Raw genomic sequence first — 18,946 nt, forward strand, 5'->3', positions numbered from 1 at the left:
ATTGCTAAGTACTTCTGTATAATTTCCTCCATGCTGTTGCGGTTTCTGCCTAGGCTAACTAAGGATTAAAAAGCAGGAATTCCTCACATTGTGCTGTGCTGTGCATCATTGCAGCTCGTCTCCTCCCACTAAATTGGGGCATACTTTTCTTGTAACAGCACACCATGTGGCTTGGCTTGGAACTACATGCCTAAACTTAGTGTTTTTAATGCAATATTATTATGATTTGAATAGAAGGCATTATATATATATATATATATATATATATATATATATTAGCACTAACTTCGCTTTGTAAGTTTGTTTGCACCAAAGAGTGATAAACATGGTGGAGCTGAGAGTATATCTGTCACATATCTCATACTTACCACATCAATGAGCTGGGCGATGGATAAGCCAAACTTGACAATGACAACATCCGAGGTATTGGGTACCGGCCTAGACCATCGGTTATATCCACTAAACAAGCTCTTGAACAGTCGTTCTTCAGCGTGAGTGCGCGTCCTCTCCACACACAATGCTGCGACAAGACAAAACACATCACAGGGTCAGGTTCCATGGTCATCAGAGGGCAGAACTGTAGGATAGATGGATCACAAAGAACATAGGATGATATGGTAACAACCACGCACCTCGCCAAAATCAGCTTGTTCCTGTTTGGACAGTCTATATCTGTTACCTTCCTTCTTCTGAGCTCTTCCTGCTGAGAGGAACTCCGAAGAAGGAAGGTAAGAGTTAGAAAACTGTCCTCTAAGAATGAGCTCTCTTGTCAGATTCTCAGCTAACTCCTCCAGCAGCAAGCAATAGACAGTGTAATACAGCGGCTATAGAAAAGAAATGCTGTAAAATATTTAATAAACCCAGTTGAAAAAATGATTTTAAGTCAAAAATACATTGTCGTTAACAAAAATTAAAAAGTGTTGACATAGAGTCCATATCCTTTAAGACAACAACATGATCAAGGCTAGCTTTGCTTGATTCTTTTTATGGCCGTAAAGGGGTTAAAAATAAAAAACATACTTACCTTGCCCGTCCAGTGTCCTGGCACCTCTGCTCTAGAAAAAGTTTTTTTCATGAAGTTATAACCCACTGGGACTGTTTGTCTTATTTTCTCTTGAGATTTTTATAAAGGACTTGTTTCCCCCTAACTGTTCTCAGGATACAGTGGGAGGACAAGTCACTGTGGCCCCTGGAGGCTCCCTGAGCGTTTACTTCTTTGCTCTTCTTTCATGTCCTGACCTTCTGAAATTTTTACTTTGTTTTGGTTTCACGTTTTTATGTTATTACTAGCATGCAGGAGGCTACAAAATCTGCATGGGACAAAAATATTCTTCTACCTGGTGTGTTATTTGGCAATATTATTTGTAATACCAGGACTGGCCACAGGGTTTGCTGTGCAGGGAGAATTGTCCTAGGAAAGGAGTGAACAGTGCCACCTAGAGGTGAAAATGGTTAATGCAGTAATTCGAGTTCTGCTTTCCTCTCTATTTTATGAATATTTCAGCTTTTGCTTAACATTTTGATTGTAGCAATCGCAGTCTTTATAGAATCATGGAATGTTAGAGATGGAAGGGACCGGTCAGACTTCCATATACAGCCTCAGCCTTTCCTGTCCAGGACAAGCCACCTGATGAACAGCGTAGATTTTCCGCAGTTTTTCATCTGCACTGTAGGATCCCTGGAGGGAGAGTCATGAATGGGCAGTGATACTATACTGATACTCGGGGAGACGATTTGTCATGTCACATAGCAGGTAATGATGGCAGGTGAGGATCCGCGCCCTGGAATAGACTGGCATCATCTATAGGGCACACGGGTTCCTATAACTCACTGCTTGGATCAGGCGACAAATCTCATGAGTCTTGTAATATCCGCACCTCTCCACGGTCCGGCGTTACTTTTCAATGTTAGTTGCCACAACAAACATTGCCCAGAGTCTGTATATACTGTATACTCCTCAACACTGAGACTGTTGTGTCCCATGAATGGGAACAACTTGTTGTGTATTTTTCTGTATTATGCATTGCATTCTGTTGTTGCTATGGAGAAGCTCTGCCCTATAAGTTTGCCCTTTTATCTCTCCTGTAGTTGATGATGTTAGCCCTTGCTCCTCCCTTCTACATCATTATCAGTTTGCTGTAGCCATCTTTGGATGTACGTGTATACTCCTCTGTTTGGGATTACTCTTTCCATATGCTGCATTGTACTTAAAGGGACTCTGTCACCTGATTTTGGCGGGCCCTGTGTTCATAGTTGCATAGTTACATAGTTACATAGTTATTAAGGTTGAAGGAAGACTTTAAGTCCATCTAGTTCAACCCATAGCCTAACCTAACTTGCCCTAACATGTTCGATGGGCGGTGTTTTCTGTTGTTTCATTGACTCCTTCCTTTTCCGCTGGCCACACTATTTTCTTGAATGCGAGTTGGTTTCCTCTATAGTACACACGTGCGCAAGGCAATCTTGCCTTGCGCACGTGCAGTATGCTGTGCCCAACTGTGGGCAAAGCCGAAAAGCATTAGTGCACTATGTCCCAGAAGTATTTCGCTGTGTTCCGGGTTATTCTCTCCCTCACAGACTGTCCTTCATGTTATTCTCAGCCCCACAGACTGTCCTCCATGTTATTCTCTCCCTCACAGACTGTCCTCCATGTTATTCTCTCCCTCACAGACTGTCCTCCATGCTATTCTCTCCCTCACAGACTGTCCTCCATGTTATTCTCTTCCTCATAGACTGTCCTTCATGTTATTCTCTCCTTCACAGGCTGTCCTCCATATTATTCTCTCCCTCACAGACTGTCCTCCATGTTATTCTCTCCCTCACAGACTGTCCTCCATGTTATTCTCTCCCTCACAGACTGTCCTCCATGTTATTCTCTCCCTCACAGACTGTCCTCCATGTTATTTTCTCCCTCACAGACTGTCCTCCATGTTATTCTCTCCTTCACAGACTGTCCTCCATATTATTCTCTCCCTCACAGACTGTCCTCCATGTTATTCTCTCCTTCGCAGACTGTCCTCCATGTTATTCTCTCCCTCACAGACTGTCCTCCATGTTATTCTCTTCCTCATAGACTGTCCTTCATGTTATTTTCACACTCAGAGACTGTCTTCCATGTTATTCTCTCCCTCACAGACTGTCCTCTATGTTATTCTCTCCCTCACAGACTGTCCTCTATGTTATTCTCTCCCTCACAGACTGTCCTCCATGTTATTCTCTCCTTCACAGACTGTCCTCCATATTATTCTCTCCCTCACAGACTGTCCTCCATGTTTTTCTCTCCTTCGCAGACTGTCCTCCATGTTATTCTCTCCCTCACAGACTGTCCTCCATTTTATTCTCTTCCTCATAGACTGTCCTTCAAGTTATTTTCACACTCAGAGACTGTCTTCCATGTTATTCTCTCCCTCACAGACTGTCCTCTATGTTATTCTCTCCTTCACAGACTGTCCTCCATGTTATTCTCTCCCTCACACACTGTCCTCCATGTTATTCTCTTCCTCAAAGACTGTCCTTCATGTTATTCTCTCCCTCACACACTGTCCTCCATTTTATTTTCTCCCTCACAGACTGTCCATGTTATTCTCGCCCTCACAGACTGTCCTCTATGTTATTCTCTCCCTCACAGACTGTCCTCCATGTTATTCTCTCCCTCACAGACTGTCCTCCATGTTATTCTCTCCCTCACAGACTGTCCTCCGTGTTATTTTCTCCCTCACACACTGTCCTCCATGTTATTCTCTCCATCACACACTGTCCTTCATGTTATTCTCTCCCTCACAGACTGTCCTTCATGTTATTCTCGCCCTCACAGACTGACCTCCATGTTGTTCTCTCCCTCACAGACTGTCCTCCATGTTATTCTCTCCCTCACAGACTGTCCTCCATGTTATTTTCTCCCTCACACACTGTCCTCCATGTTATTCTCTCCCTCACACACTGTCCTCCATGTTATTCTCTCCCTTACAGACTGTCTTTCATGTTATTCTCGTTCTAGTATATGTATGTAGTTTATTTATGAACGCTGATTGGTCGAGGCCAGCCAATCAGCGACGCGGGATTTCGTTTACAGACAAGCAGACCCGTAGACAATTATATATATATAGATGGGTTGCGGTCTGAGATCAGTATTACATCAGGGGGTCTGGTCTGCATTAGTTTAGGCTTCTCATCTGAGATCTCTACTAGTATAAGGGGTCTAGCCTGTGTTTTACATTTATTTGGGGGTCGGCTCTGCGGTTTATATTAGATAAGGGGTCTTGTCTGTGGTCTTTCTATGTTAAAGGGTTCTAGTCTTAAGTCTCTACTACTGTAGATTAGGGGTCTTGGCCTGGGTTCTGTATTGGTCCAGGGGTCCGGATTTGCTTAAAGTGTTTGCATTAATTTAGGAGTCTGATGTTGGATTTGTATTAGTTTTCAGGTGTGATAAAGGGGGTCTTGTTGTTTGTGACTCCAATGTTCGCTTTTTCTGTTGCACACAAATAGGTGGGATTTTCCAACTGTCTATACTGTATGTATCCAGATCAGTGTCATTATACACTCCCTGACAGAAGTTATGTCGCTTATCCATGTTATGTAAATAAAAGCTTATAACCTGACGTTAAATTTATCCATTGGTTGTTTAAATTATTATTTTGAAAGCTGAAACCCTCCAAAATGTGGTTTAGGTTAAGAAAATAAATTGGCATCAATGCAGAAATATTGATCAGTTAATGGACACAGAGTGGTCAGATTTTGGCAAGACAAAAGTTTTGTCGCCCACAGAAAGTAATGTGATATTCAAACAAATAATTAGCTTAAAATACAAATATATGTTGCATAACATTGGTGAATGAAGTTGTGGTGCTATTAGAGTCATATTTAATATTTTGTGTGACTTTCATGAGCTTGAAGGACTGCATCCATGCGGTTCAACAATGATTGCTGGACAGGCAGCTTCTTCTTGGTGAGGTCCGTCAGGGGCTTGGCCAGGGTGCTATAGTGTCGAACAAACCTCCTATAGTACCCGACAGTCCCCAAGAAGGACATCACCTGCTTCTTGGTCCTGGGGGAGGACCAGGAGGTGATGGCATCCACCTTCCCGGGTTCTGGCTTCAGAGCTCCCCCACCTACCCGGTGTCCCAGGTAGTGGACCTCACTCATACCCAGCTGACACTTTTCCAGCTTAATGGCCAACCCTGCTCTCTGGATCCTCCCTAACATCTGCGACAGGTGCTGTAGGTGATCCTCCCAGGTGGGACTGAAGATGGCAATTTCATCCAGGTACGCGGTCGCATACCCTTCCAGTCCCTCGAGCAGCGTGCTGACCATCCGCTGAAAAGTGGCAGGGGCATTCTTCATGCCGAAGGGCATCACCGCGGACTCGTACAGTCCAAATGGGGTGATAAAGGCAGAGCATTCCCATGCCTTAGGGGTCAGGGGAATCTGCCAATATCCCCTGCTCAGATCCATGATGGTGAGGTATTTGGCCCCGGCCAGCTGATCGAGCAGGTCATCGATGCGCGGCATTGGGTGCGCATCGGTGACCGTCACAGCGTTGAGCCCCCGGTAGTCCACGCAGAACCGCGTAGTTCGGTCCTTTTTAGGGACGAGGACTACAGGCGAAGCCCATGCGCTGTTGGACGCTTGGATCACCCCCAGCTTCAGCATCTCGTCTATCTCTTGGCGCATGTGCTGCTGCACCTCGAGAGAGACCCGATATGCTGAACGCCGGATCGGGGGGTGATTGCCGGTGTCCACATCATGGACGGCTGCCTCAGTCCTTCCGGGCAGGCTGCTGAACAGCTCCCGAAAGGGGTGTAGGGTGACCCCCAGCTGGGAACGTTGGTCCTTCGAGAGCTGGTGGCCAACCCCCACATCCTCGATGGATTCACCCGCCTTGGCTTGGGTGAGCAGATCCAGGAGGGTTTCTACCTCACCTTCCTCGGGGAGGTTGCACACTGGGTGGGCACAAGCCTCCCGCTCATGATGTGCCTTCATCATGTTCACGTGGAAGGTCCAGGGTGACCAGATAGGTGACGGCGTTGAGCTGCTGGTGCACGAGGTATGGACCCTCCCAGGCCGCCTGAAGCTAGTTTTGTGGGACGGGGACCAGTACCCACACCTTTTGAACCACCTGGTAGGTCCTCTCACAAGCATTCTGGTCGTACAACCGCTTCTGGTCAGCTTGGGCCTGGGCCATATTGTCATGCACCAGCCGTGTCAAGGCCGACATTCTGTCCTGAAAGCGCACAACATACTCAATGGTCGACACTCCAGGGGTGGCCAAATCTCCTTCCCACGCTTCCTTCACCAGGGCAAGGGGCCCCCGAACATGTCGCTGCGCTAGCCTGGCCCTGGTTTTAGCAATCCCTAGGTGTCAGGCCATGGAAATCTTGTGTGCTATCTGCAACAATTCCGCCCTGAATGGATAGGGTACCACTAACTGTCGGTCCCTGGGCCACGCCTCCGGTGAACCCTTGCTGGACCGTTACCCGGTACAGCCGTCCCTGGTCCCAGACCACACGCTCGCGGTCTGACTCCCCGGGAGGCTGTGCCGCCTGCTCCTTGAGAGCTTTCAGGCTAGCGTCAGCTTCCAACGCTGCCTGAAATCCCTGACTCGATGTGGCGAGAATGGACGACACTGCCACATCCGCTGTCAGCTCCCCGGGATCTGTCTCCTGGCCGCTGTCTGACTCGGCAGCCACTTGGTCAGAGAGGGGGAAGCCGTCAGACCTCTGCGAGGCTCCTTGGGCTCCGGCGCTGCCACTCCTGGTGACAGCGGCCAAGACCGCTGTGCCCACGGGTAGCGCCTGCTTCCCCCCGGCTCCTGACCAAGTCGCCGGGTCAGGCAGACTTCCCTGGACTCCTGACATCCCGGGTGTGGGGAACTCCTGCCCTGGGGTCTTACCTGGTGGCTCCTCTCCCGTAACGCCCCCTCCCCTCATGGCCTGGTCCTCTTCCTGCAGGGGCCCTAGACTCAACAGGCTGGATTCACTTAGGGGCCCTACACTGCCCATAGCAGCCCCTCCCTCCACCTCTGAGCTCTCCCCTACAGTCTCCTCACCTATCCTCCCTGTGGGTCCTGTGTTTGTGGTGTCAGTGCATAGATTACCCTCAGGTTTCACTCCCTCCTCCACTGTTGGAGGCACATTCAACACATCAACATTCACAGTAGAGTCATGACATTCTTGGGGAGCCGAACTTGGGGGTTCAGTGGCCACATACTGAGACACTAGCCGCCCCAAATTGGTCCCAAGTAATACATTGGCAGGAATATTTGACGTTACTCCCACCTCCTGCATTCCCCTCCCGGCACCCCAGTCCAAAAACACCTTGGCGACAGGCAGCGCCGGTTCCACGCCTCCAATTCCGGAGACGGAAAGGGTTTTCTCCGCTACCAAGTGCAGCGCCCCAGAGTCCTGGTTGTTGCAGTAATGTCGTTCTTCCACCAGGGGGAGCGATGTTACGTCTGATGGCACCAAAGGAGTTCACCCTGCCAGGTATCACAGTCACACACACTTCACACGCCGGCCACCAGGGGGAGCAAAAGGTTCTATCAGGCCACTCCTCACACTTGGGTAAAACTGGGGGTTGGTTAGGAAGTGAGAGGAGAAGCTGACTGGAGGGAGAAGGAGATAGTCAGTAGGAGAGGAGAGGAGCAGACTGGGCTCGGCCCAGGGAAGGGAAAGAAGGATACGGAGCTGCGCCTGCAACCCATGCGGCAGCCTCCTCAGAAAGGACAAGAAAGGAAGTGTGCCGTAGTGAGTGAGCACAGAAGTTGTAGCAACAGGAGTACAAAACCAGTGGGAGACCAGCTAGAAGCAGGCTGCCTCCCACTGAGCGCAGATCTGGTGGCCGGAACACCGAGGGAGTAATAGACTCTACGCTTTACTTCAGAGACCGGCAGGACAGTCGATTCCAATTTGGCTGTCCGACCTAAGAACCTAAGCAGACAAGGTGGCAACGCGGAGGAGGGGCGACACTAGGGTCCCTATAAAATAGCCTCAGGCCACCACCGTCATACGGGTTTGCCCTATCCATCTGGGGGACAGAGAGAGAAGAGTAACAAGAGTGAGGACCTTATGGTAGCTAATGCAAGTAAGGACCTACTACGTTACTGTGCGCAAGGGGAAGGCTACTGATTTCCACCTGGATAAGGGGACTCTGGAACTGCCATCAGACCGGCCGGACTCTGCCTACCCTGTCATCCGGCACTCTGGACTGTGGATGCTGACGCTTTCAGTAAAGGTAAAGAGACTGCACCCATTGTGTCCTCGTTATTCACCGCGCCTTGCACCATCCACCATCAACATTTACACTTCTGGGAAGCCCTGGGGATATACTTCACCTGTGGGGAAGGTATACCATCTAGCTGCCATTCCATCACCCCAGCAGACCCCTAAGCAGCGTTGGTCACTCTGACCGAATACCACAGGTGGCGTCACGAACACTACCGTTATCTTCTAACAATCCCCTTTTATTGGGCGCCCCTCGTAGGTCCATAGTCCGGGTCGGGCCACCGTGACATCCCAGCTGAGGGAACTGAAGGACCCGGTACCGAGTACCCCATTGCCCCTACTCTGGGGGCGATCCACAAGTCTTGAGGGGACACCACCTCAGGACATACCAGGGTTCGTTCAGCGCCTGTGTCCCGCAGTCCCATGACCGCTGAGCGGCCGATGGTGACGGGTTGGTAATTGTCCAGGGACCTCCCACCACCCCCTCCCACACATAAAACAGTGGACGGTTTCGGGTACACCCCTTGCACTCTGGGGGCTGGGGAAACAGGGGCAGGATTGGGATTACCCCTCTCCAGGTGCTGCTGGCCGGCTTCTTCAGCTCAGGCGCCCTGTTATTGGCACACTCGTCTGCCAGGGCGGCTGTAGCAGAAGCCCCCTTCGGTTTCCGGTCATGGAGGAATTGCTGGAGGTCCTCTGGGCAGTTCCACAAGAACTTCTCTGTGACGAACAGTTCTTGGACCTCCTGGCGGGTGGTGAGCGCTAGACCTGAGGTCCAGTGCTCTGCAGCTCTCAGCAATGCCCGCATGTGGTCGGTCCAGGTGTCCTTTGGGCCCCGCTGCAGGCTCCGGAACTTCTTGCGGTAGGACTCCGGGGTGAGGTTGTAGTGCTGAATCAGGGCCCGCTTGATGCGGCTGTAGCCTGGCTCCGCCCCAGCAGGTAAGTCCCCCAAAACTTCCAGGGACTTACCCCTCAAACGGGGGGTCAGGTATCTTGCCCACTGATCCGGGGCCAGATGGTGTTGAAGGCAGGTCCTTTCAAAGGCCAGCAAGAAGGAATCCAGGTCTCCATCCTTCCCAAGCAGAGGGAAGTCCTCGGCCCGGACTTTGGAAGCCCGTGTTGAGCCATCTCCAGTCGATGCTGGCTCTCCGCTGCTCTCTCTGCCGCTGCTTGCTCCGCTGCTTCACGGCGTTCTGCACGCTCTCACTCTGCCGCTTCAAGGCGTTCTGCACGCTCAGCCTCCGCTGCTTTCTCTGCAGCTGCCATGAGTCTCACATAGGCGTCTTCATTACCCGCCTCAAGACGTGCCACTGCCGCTGCAACAAGGGCCTCTGATGTGGACAGGCTGGGGCAGGTAGGTGGTGGGTAGTCCCTTGCCGAATTAAGCACGGGTGGCTGGCTCCCTTGAACGGTACCGTCCACCACCTCCTCATAAGCCATAGCACTGGCCTGCGTCCTCACTGCACTCATGGTGCCATCCGCCATCTTTGGAACCTCTGGTTACTGACACAGCTGTAACCCTGACCTTGCACACAACTTACTATATCTACACTCTGACTGTCTAGTGCTGGGCTGACCTTAAGACCCCAGCAGTGAATGTTGTCGCTGGTAGTCTTTAGTGTCTGGGAGTAGGGGTCCCACGCACACTATTACAATGATCCCACACGCTGCCACCAATGTAAAGGAAAGCCGGTTCCTCCCACGTCACCAATCCGTGACGTCACTACACAGGCACAGCTCTCCGACGCCCCCTTCATCTCTCAGGTCAGTAAGGGAACTGCACCTAGAGCAAATGGCCGCCGGGGAGACTGCCCTGTTACCCACGCTGGGTATTCTAAGATTCACAATCAGAGTAAAGGGATCAGCCTAAAATTAATTTATGATTTAATTGCCTTAAGGGCGCACTAGGTAATTACAAGAAATACAGCAAAAATATATCAAGAGTTACAGTCAGGGTAAAATATAACAATAATAATACAAGGCTTAAAGGTAAAAAGCTGGAGGTCAATTTACCAGGTTGAAGGTCGCTTGTGGAAGCTGGGGGGCTCTGCGTTCCACAGGTATAAGCCTTAGTTGCCGGGCAGCCCCTAGAAAGCGTGTGCTTGCTCCCCTCTGGCTGGCATATGCCCTCTTGCTTAGTTTATGGTCATCTTCTTCTGATGTGTGTCCCACTCTCCAAGTGTCCCAGCTCCTAACCCTGCTGTGTCCCTCCCCCTGTAGCTGGGTGGGCTAGCATTCTCCACCCCTCAGCTCCCTGCAAGATTTATTCCAATTATTCCCATAGTCCTATATTTAACAATGGCTAGAGTCACTTCGACATAGAGTGTAAACACATTTCCAAATGGTGGGTACCAAGAGAAAAAAATGAAGTGAAGGAGAAAGTACGAATTAAAACAGTAAATTTATTCAGAACTTGTTCTAAAAATATCAATATCTAATAAAGGGGATAAATGCTCTCAGGGTGATCGGATCAGTACACGGGCGGTACCAGCGCACAAGGTTTGTTCTGCCGGTCGCCCATGGATCAAACCCAGACCCATTCGGTCGCTGTGGGAGGCTGATCTCCATATCTCAGGTTTCAGAACTCCCACGGACCCGGGAGGTGCACTGTCAGATGCGCAATTTCTTTGGGGTGAGGGGGATATTTTTTATGAGCCTGTACCTCGGACGATGCGTCCATAATTCACGATTCCATATTGGAGACGGTTCGACTGGAAGGCCATAATAGACGTGTATCCTGTGGCCACTTGACATGCGTGCTTTAATTAAGCCCCCAGGCACCTCCTAGTCCCCTGCTGGTGTGGCTTCCTCATTGAGCTTTGAAGTACCTTCTGCCTGCTACACTGAGCTTAATTCTATTACCATGCTAAAAGGAACTTTATTCATGAGAAAAGGTGGGGGCCAGGGGCACTCATCCCTGCAGACCTGTGACCAGGAGACAAAATGGAGTCACGCCAATCTCTCTTAGTATGCCCGTCCAAGATGGCGGCGGCTCCCTCATCACAGGAGGGTTTCAGCTTTCAAAAGAATCATTTACACAACCAATGGATGAATTTAACGTCAGGTTATAAGCTTTTATTTACATAATATGGATAAGCGACATAACTTATCATCTTTCCTGATGCCGATGGCGGCACAATGACGTCTGCACAGTTAAGGTACCGTCACACTGAACGATATCGCTAGCGATCCGTGACGTTGCAGCGTCCTGGCTAGCGATATCGTTCAGTTTGACACGCAGCAGTGATCAGGATCCTGCTGTGACATCGTTGGTCGGTGCAGAAAGTCCAGCACTTTATTTCGTCGCTGGCTCTCCCGCAGACATCGCTGAATCGGCGTGTGTAATGCCGATTCAGCGATGTCTTCACTGGTAACCAGGGTAAACATCGGGTTACTAAGCGCAGGGCCGCGCTTAGTAACCCGATGTTTACCATGGTTACCAGCGTAAACGTAAAAAAAACCAAACACTACATACTTACATTCTGGTGTCTGTCCCCCGGCGCTGTGCTTTCCTGCAATGGCTGTGAGCGCCGGCTGGAAAGCAGAGCACAGCGGTGACGTCACCGCTCTGCTTTATGGCTGGCCGGCGCTGACAGTGCAGAGAAGCAGAGCGCCGAGGACAGACACCGGAATGTAAGTATATAGTGCTTGGTTTTTCTTACATTTACACTGGTAACCAGGGTAAACATCGGGTTACTAAGCGCGGCCCTGCGCTTAGTAACCCGATGTTTACCCTGGTTACCAGGGGATCGGCATCGTCGGTTGCTGGAGAGCTGTCTGTGTGACAGCTCTCCAGCGACCACACAGCGACGCTGCAGCGATCGGGATCGTTGTCTGGATCACTGCAGCGTCGCTAAATGTAACGGTACCTTTACTGAAACCTTCATTGCATTCACAGGAAGCCCAGAATATTGATAGTAACCGACACAGCGGCCTGTCCACGACTGAGAAGTCATTACACCTCAGGTGTGATTAATTAAAACAAAAAAAAAACACATATCACTTGTGAAAGATTCAGAGTTTTAAACTGGTGATGAAATTTGGAGGTGAAATAAAGTTACAATCTGGACTTTGAAGACTCAATTACAATGAATATACTGGATACAATGTAAAAAGGATAAGTGCAACCCGGCAAAGGCAAAAATGAGAAAAACAAGTAAAAATGTAATTAAAAATACTTCAAAAACGAACTTCTATAATACTGCCCCTATGTACAAGAATATAACTACTATAATACTGCCCCTATGTACAAGAATATAACTAATATAATACTGCTCCTATATACAAGAATATAACTATCTCTGAAACAAGTAAATCGGGCGGCACTGCCTTCAATCCGGGGAATAAAGCCGTGTGCTATATGCACAATCACTGCTTCGAGGGGTTAACTTCAGCCGCAACCACGAAAGACTACGGGTGCTCCTCGTGAAGTAGCAAACAAATCCAGAAATGTAATCCTCAGAAGAGAAGAGAAAAACGAAGGCACTCACCAGTCTTCTTAAATATAATCCACCTTTATTGACGAAACATCTTAAAAGTCCATGGTCGGGCACCGACGGAGCCGAAGCTCAAGTGAGCAGGGGGGAGTGGAGACTGTCTCCACTCCCCCCTGCTCACTTGAGCTTCGGCTCCGTCGGTGCCCGACCATGGACTTTTAAGATGTTTCGTCAATAAAGGTGGATTATATTTAAGAAGACTGGTGAGTGCCTTCGTTTTTCTCTTCTCTTCTGAGGATTACATTTCAAGAATATAACTATATCACCAATTATACAGAGATTATCACGGAGATGGAAGAGACATCAGACAGATCTCTGTGGCCTTTTATCCCGGCTGTGGAAGTCTTCTCAGAGTCAATGTGCTGCACATGAGGCTAATTGGGGGTGAGCGCTACACGAGAATTCATTACAGATAATTTCTTCTGGTTCATGAACCGATATGAAGAAGAAAATCTCCTCTTAGTAATTAGAAGAGTATTCCAATTAATATATTTCCGACCTGGCGTGATGAGGTCCTGGAATCTTTCCATCTATCAACCTTTATGAAAATCGATAAAATTATTTCTAGATACTTTCCAGAAGAAAAACACAAACAGGTTAGAAGAACTAGACAAAGCTCCCAAAACTGGTGCAGTCACTGTGTACATACATTACATTACTGATCCTGAGTTACCTCCTGTATTATACCCCAGAGCTGCACTCACTGTTCTGCTGGTGCAGTCACTGAGTACATACATTACATTACTGATCCTGAGTTACATCCTGTATTATACCCCAGAGCTGCACTCACTATTCTGCTGGTGCAGTCACAGTGTACATACATTACATTACTGATCCTGAGTTACATCCTGTATTATACCCCAGAGCTGCACTCTCTATTCTGCTGGTGCAGTCACTGTGTACATACATTCCTCACCAACCGTTACACCAATGCCTCTACCCTGTGCCAGTCATTACACTGGCTACCCATCCACTCCAGAATCCAGTACAAAACTACTACCCTCATCCACAAAGCACTCCATGGCTCAGCACCACCCTACATCTCCTCCCTGGTATCAGTCTACCACCCTACCCGTGCCCTTCGCTCCGCTAATGACCTCAGGTTAGCATCCTCAATAATCAGAACCTCCCACTCCCGTCTCCAAGACTTTACACGTGCTGCGCCGATTCTTTGGAATGCACTACCTAGGTTAATACGATTAATCCCCAATCCCCACAGTTTTAAGCGTGCCCTAAAAACTCATTTGTTCAGACTGGCCTACCGCCTCAATGCATTAACCTAACGATCCCTGTGTGGCCTATTTATAATTAAAAAAAAAAAAAAAAAAAAGTTCCTCGCATCATGTTCTCATACACTTTATGCAGTATTAGCCCTCTGTGTCTGTACTGCTACATACTTAGGCAGATAACTGGTTCATGCAGCTTTACATGAACACCTGAGCCTTACACTATAGCTGGTCCGAATAACTAAAGCAATTGTTACCATCCACCTCTCGTGTCTCCCCTTTTCCCCATAGTTTGTAAGCTTGCGAGCAGGGCCCTCATTCCTCCTGGTATCTGTTTTGAACTGTATTTCTGTTATGCTGTAATGTTTATTGTCTGTACAAGTCCCCTCTATAATTTGTAAAGCGCTGCGGAATATGTTGGCGCTATATAAATAAAATTATTATTATTATTATATTATTATTACATTACATTACTGATCCTGAGTTACATCCTGTATTATACTCCAGAGCTGCACTCACTATTCTGCTGGTGGAGTCACTGTGTACATACATTACATTACTGATCCTGAGTTACATCCTGTATTATACTCCAGAGCTGCACTCACTATTCTGCTGGTGCAGTCACTGTGTACATACATTACATTACTGATCCTGAGTTATATCCTGTATTATACCCCAGAGCTGCACTCACTATTCTGCTGGTGCAGTCACTGTGTACATACATTACATTACTGATCCTGAGTTACATCCTGTATTATACCCCAAAGCTGCACTCACTATTCTGCTGGTGCAGTCACTGTGTAGATACATTACATTACTGATCCTGAGTTACATCCTGTATTATACCCCAGAGCTGCACTCACTATTCTGCTGGTGCAGTCACTGTGTACATACATTACATTACTGATCCTGGGTTACATCTTGTATTATACTCCAGAGCTGCACTCACTATTCTGCTGCAGTCACTGTGTACATACATTACATTACTGATCCTGAGTTACATCCTGCATTATACCCCAGAGCTGCACTCACTATTCTGCTGGTGCAGTCACTGTGTACATACATTACATTACTGATCCTGACTTACATCCTATATTATACTCCAGAGCTGCACTCACTATTCTGCTGGTGCAGTCACTGTGTACAGTACATAGTTACATAGTTACATAGTTATTAAGGTTGAAGGAAGACTATATGTCCATCTAGTTCAACCCATAGCCTAACCTAACATGCCCTAACATGTTGATCCAGAGGAAGGCAAAAAAAACCCCATGTGCAAAGAGTAAGCTCCACATTGGGGAAAAAAATTCCTTCCCGACTCCACATACGGCAATCAGACTAGTTCCCTGGATCAACGCCCTATCAAGGAATCTAGTATATATACCCTGTAACATTATACTTTTCCAGAAAGGTATCCAGTCCCCGCTTAAATTTAAGTAATGAATCACTCATTACAACATCATACGGCTTAGAGTTCCATAGTCTCACTGCTCTTACAGTAAAGAATCCGCGTCTGTTATTATGCTTAAACCTTTTTTCCTCCAACCGCAGAGGATGCCCCCTTGTCCCTGTTTCAGGTCTATGATTAAAAAGATAATCAGAAAGATCTTTGTACTGTCCCCTCATATATTTATACATTAAAATAAGATCACCCCTTAGTCTTCGTTTTTCCAAACTAAATAGCCCCAAGTGTAATAACCTATCTTGGTATTGCAGACCCCCCAGTCCTCTAATAACCTTGGTCGCTCTTCTCTGCACCCGCTCTAGTTCAGCTATGTCTTTCTTATACACCGGAGACCAGAACTGTGCACAGTATTCTAAGTGTGGTCGAACTAGTGACTTGTATAGAGGTAAAATTATATTCTCCTCATGAGCATCTATGCCTCTTTTAATGCATCCCATTATTTTATTTGCCTTTGTAGCAGCTGCCTGACACTGGCCACTGAATATGAGTTTGTCATCCACCCATACTCCCAGGTCTTTTTCATTGACAGTTTTGCCCAGAGTTTTAGAATTAAGCATATAATTATACATCTTATTACTTCTACCCAAGTGCATGACCTTACATTTATCCCCATTAAAGCTCATTTGCCATTTATCAGCCCAAGCTTCTAGTTTACATAAATCATCCTGTAATATAAAATTGTCCTCCTCTGTATTGATTACCCTGCAGAGTTTAGTGTCATCTGCAAATATTGAAATTCTACTCTGAATGCCCCCTACAAGGTCATTAATAAATATGTTAAAAAGAAGAGGGCCCAATACTGACCCCTGTGGTACCCCACTGCTAACCGCTACCCAGTCCGAGTGTGCTCTATTAATAACCACCCTTTGTTTCCTATCCCTGAGCCGGCTCTCAACCCACTTACACATATTTTCCCCTATCCCCATTATTCTCATTTTATGTATCAACCTTTTGTGTGGCACCGTATCAAAAGCTTTTGAAAAGTCCATATACACTACATCCACTGGGTTCCCTTGGTCCAATCTGGAACTTACCTCTTCATAGAAACTGATCAAATTAGTCTGACATGAATGGTCCCTAGTAAACCCGTGCTGATACTGGGTCATGAGGTTATTCCTCTTCAGATACTCCAGCATAGCGTCCCTTAGAATGCCTTCCAGGATTTTACCCACAGTAGAGGTTAAGCTTACTGGCCTATAATTTCCGAGTTCAGTTTTTGTTCCCTTTTTGAATATTGGCACCACATTTGCTATACGCCAGTCCTGTGGTACAGACCCTGTTATTATGGATTCTTTAAAGATTAAAAATAATGGTCTATCAATGACTGTACTTAATTCCTGCAGTACTCGGGGGTGTATCCCATCCGGGCCCGGAGATTTGTCAATTTTAGTGATTTTTAGACGCCGCCGCACTTCCTGCTGGGTTAAGCAGGTGACATTTAATTGGGAATTTTTATCACTAGACATTTTGTCTGCCATGGGATTTTCTTGTGTAAATACTGATGAAAAAAAGTCATTTAGCATATTGGCTTTTTCCTCATCCTCATCCACCATCTCACCCAGACTATTTTTAAGGGGGCCAACACTATCATTTTTTAGTTTCTTACTATTTATGTAGTTAAAGAATATTTTAGGATTATTTTTACTCTCTCTGGCAATGAGTTTCTCTGTCTCAATCTTTGCTGCCTTGATTTGCTTTTTACAGAATTTATTTAATTTTCTGTATTTATTTAATGCCTCATCACTATCTACTTCCTTTAATTCTCTAAATGCTTTCTTTTTGTCACTTATTGCGCCCCTTACAGCTCTATTTAGCCATATTGGTTTCCTCCTATTTCTAGTATGTTTATTCCCATACGGTATATACTGTGCACAGGTCCTATTCAGGATGCTAATAAATGTCTCCCATTTTCTTTGTGTATTTTTATGTCTCAGGATATCGTCCCAGTTAATTGCACCAAGATCCTCTCTCATCCGTTGGAAATTTGCCCTCCTGAAGTTTAGTGTCCTTGTAACCCCTCTACTACACATCTTTTTAAAGGATACTTGAAAACTTATTGTTTTGTGATCGCTATTTCCCAAGTGACCCCCAACCCTTATGTTTGATATGCGGTCTGGCCTGTTGGTTAATATTAGGTCTAGCAGTGCCCCCCTTCTTGTTGGGTCCTGAACCAGTTGTGAAAGGTAATTGTCTCTCATGATTGTCAAAAACCGATTACCTTTGCTGGAACTGCAGGTTTCTGTTCCCCAATCTATTTCAGGGTAGTTGAAGTCCCCCATAATAATGACTTCTCCTTGAGTCGCAGCTTCATCTATTTGCTTTACGAGAATATTCTCCATTGCTTCCATTATTTTTGGAGATTTATAACAAACCCCTATCAGTAATTTATTATTTTTTCCCCCTCCCCTTATCTCCACCCACAGGGATTCTACATTTTCATTAAATTCACCTATATTATCACACAGGATGGGTTTTAAGGAAGATTTTACATATAGACACACCCCTCCCCCTCGCTTATCTGTACGGTCATTTCTGAACAGGCTGTAGCCCTGCAAGTTAACAGCCCAGTCGTGGCTCTCATCCAGCCATGTTTCAGATATCCCCACCATGTCATAATTATGCTCCAACAACATTAGTTCTAATTCGTCTATTTTGTTGGCGAGGCTTCTGGCATTAGTATACATACATTTTATGTTCCTCTCTGTACTTCTACATTACATTACTGATCCTGAGTTACCTCCTGTATTATACCCCAGAGCTGCACTCACTGTTCTGCTGGTGCAGTCACTGAGTACATACATTACATTACTGATCCTGAGTTACATCCTGTATTATACCCCAGAGCTGCACTCACTATTCTGCTGGTGCAGTCACAGTGTACATACATTACATTACTGATCCTGAGTTACATCCTGTATTATACCCCAGAGCTGCACTCACTATTCTGCTGGTGCAGTCACTGTGTACATACATTACATTACTGATCCTGAGTTATATCCTGTATTATACCCCAGAGCTGCACTCACTATTCTGCTGGTGCAGTCACTGTGTACATACATTACATTACTGATCCTGAGTTACATTCTGTATTATACCCCAAAGCTGCACTCACTGTTCTGCTGGTGCAGTCACTGTGTACATACATTACATTACTGATCCTGAGTTACATCCTGCATTATACCCCAGAGCTGCACTCACTATTCTGCTGGTGCAGTCACTGTGTACATACATTACATTACTGATCCTGAGTTACATCCTGTATTATACTCCAGAGCTGCACTCACTATTCTGCTGGCGCAGTCACTGTGTACATACATTACATTACTGATCCTGAGTTACATCCTGCATTATACCCCAGAGCTGCACTCACTATTCTTCTGGTGCAGCCACTGTGTACATACATTACATTACTGATCCTGAGTTACCTCCTGTATTATACCCCAGAGCTGCACTCACTATTCTGCTGGTGCAGTCACTGTGTACATACATTACATTACTGATCCTGAGTTACCTCCTGTATTATACCCCAGAGCTGCACTC

General features: G+C 46.8%; 1 protein-coding gene across 3 annotated transcripts in view; it reads right to left on the bottom strand.

The window, feature by feature from the left end:
• The window catches only part of CHRNA2 (cholinergic receptor nicotinic alpha 2 subunit), a 145,753-nt gene that overhangs the window by 46,049 nt on the left and 80,758 nt on the right, over window positions 1–18,946 (bottom strand). For all 3 annotated transcript variants that reach the window (XM_069728442.1, XM_069728443.1, XM_069728444.1), the window contains one exon: window positions 369–520. In XM_069728442.1, coding sequence (XP_069584543.1) covers window positions 369–520 — 152 coding nt within the window. The remainder of the gene's footprint in view (window positions 1–368; window positions 521–18,946) is intronic.

Source organism: Ranitomeya imitator, chromosome 5 (genome assembly GCF_032444005.1).
Source record: "Ranitomeya imitator isolate aRanImi1 chromosome 5, aRanImi1.pri, whole genome shotgun sequence".
Classification (NCBI taxonomy): Eukaryota; Metazoa; Chordata; class Amphibia; order Anura; family Dendrobatidae; genus Ranitomeya; species Ranitomeya imitator.